Source organism: Salvelinus fontinalis, chromosome 31, assembly GCF_029448725.1.
Source record: "Salvelinus fontinalis isolate EN_2023a chromosome 31, ASM2944872v1, whole genome shotgun sequence".
Taxonomy (NCBI): domain Eukaryota; kingdom Metazoa; phylum Chordata; class Actinopteri; order Salmoniformes; family Salmonidae; genus Salvelinus; species Salvelinus fontinalis.
The window spans coordinates 1,330,082-1,332,000 of record NC_074695.1 but is presented as its reverse complement, the minus strand read 5'-3'; the positions used below and the strand labels follow the sequence as shown (position 1 = coordinate 1,332,000).

At 51.0% G+C, this 1,919-nt stretch overlaps 1 protein-coding gene across 1 annotated transcript in view; it reads left to right on the top strand.

Annotated features, from left to right (window-relative positions):
• LOC129829403 (RNA-binding protein 10-like) overlaps nt 1-1,919 on the top strand; it is a 164,548-nt gene that overhangs the window by 98,171 nt on the left and 64,458 nt on the right. Inside the window, exons 12-13 of the mRNA XM_055891084.1 lie at nt 1,316-1,403; nt 1,773-1,919. The exon at nt 1,773-1,919 is cut by the window's right edge and continues 73 nt beyond it. Of these exons, the coding sequence (XP_055747059.1) occupies nt 1,316-1,403; nt 1,773-1,919 (235 nt within the window). The remainder of the gene's footprint in view (nt 1-1,315; nt 1,404-1,772) is intronic.

The following is a 1,919-nucleotide window of genomic DNA, read 5'->3' as shown; positions in this document are numbered from 1 at the left end:
GTTACATTGAACTGGGTGAATATGAATGACAGTAACCTAAACCTATCACTGTTACATTGAACTGGGTGAATATGAATGACAGTAACCTAAACCTATCACTGTTACATTGAACTGGGTGAATATGAATGACAGTAACCTAAACCTATCACTGTTACATTGAACTGGGTGAATATGAATGACAGTAACCTAAACCTATCACTGTTACATTGAACTGGGTGAATATGAATGACAGTAACCTAAACCTATCACTGTTACATTGAACTGGGTGAATGGAATATGAAGGACAGTCATCCAATATGCTGTAATAGAAATAAGGCCATTCTCATTTAAATATGTACCATCCTCCCTTATCTTAAACAGCACCAGCCGCCACTGGTGATGGGCAGTGACAAAACATCTCCAATTAATGCATGTTTAGTTCAGGCTGTAACTCAACAACATGTGGACAAAGTCAAGGGCTGTGAATACTTTCTGAAGTCACTGTGTACACACACACACATATATATACACAAACACACACAGACAGACACACAGACAGACACACAGACAGACACACATACACACACAGACACACACAGACACAGACAGACACAGAAAGAGACATGACTGCCTCTGTGATCTATGGTCCCCCAGAAACAGATAAGGGTAGATTCTCCATTGTTTTTTAGTCCCGTACTGACTTTAATCTATGGCCCATACTGTTACAGTTGAAATAGGTTTTGGGATTGATTTTTTCTCTCTCATTTCCCCCCCTATCCCCCTATCCCCCTCCCTCACTCTCCCCCTCCCTCTCTCTCTCCCCCCCCCCCCCCTTCCTCTCCCCCTCCCCTCCCCCCCCCCCCCTCCCTCCTCCCCCCCTCCCTCTCTCCCCTCACTCCCGCCTTCCTCTCCCCTCCCTCTCTCCCCCTCCCTCCCTCTCTCCCCCTCTCCCTCTCTCTCTCCTCCCGCTCTCTCCCTCTCTCCTCCCCCTCCCTCCCTCTCTCCCCCTCCCTCTCCCCCTCTCTCTCTCCCCCTCCCTCTCTCCCCCCCTTCCTCTCCCCCTCCCTCTCTCCCCCTCCCTCCCTCTCTCCCCCTCTCCCTCTCTCTCTCACTCCCGCTCTCTCTCCCCTCCTCTCTCTCCCCCTCCCTCCCTCTCTCCCCCTCCCTCTCTCTCCCTCTCCCCTCTCCTCTCTCTCCCCCTCCCCTCCCTCTCTCCCCCTCCTTCCTCTCACCCTCTCTCTCTCTCCCTCTCCCCCCTCCCTCCCTCCCTCCCCGCTCCCCCTCTCTCCCCCTCCCTCCCTCTCCCCCTCCCTCCCTCTCCCTTCTCTCTCCTCAGGGATGTGTTCCTGACAGATGGCAGTAGAGTTAGTGCTGCTACAGTCGCCAGTACAGCCATCGCTGCTGCACAGTGGGCCGTTACCCAGGTAACCATTCTAATAATATATGTATATAATATAGAACCAGTACAGCCATCGCTGCTGCACAGTGGGCCGTTACCCAGGTAACCATTCTAATAATATGTGTATATAATATAGAACCAGTACAGCCATCGCTGCTGCACAGTGGGCCGTTACCCAGGTAACCATTCTAATAATATGTGTATATAATATAGAACCAGTACAGCCATCGCTGCTGCACAGTGGGCCGTTACCCAGGTAACCATTCTAATAATATATAGCATCCGTACTGTAACTGTGACCTCCACCACTCTGTATCCTTACTGTAATATCGAACAATTATTTACTGTATCAACGATTTATGTTTTATTTTACTATTATTTTACTCCCCCCCAGACCGCCCAGTCCCAGTCCTCTGCATCCCAGCAGGGTGTGGATGTGGGGTTGTACCACCAGGGGGCAGCAGTAACACTGGGAGTCTATGGAGGCCAGGAGAACCACAACTACACGGTGGTGACAGAGGGCCCGGCCTACAAGGCCCAG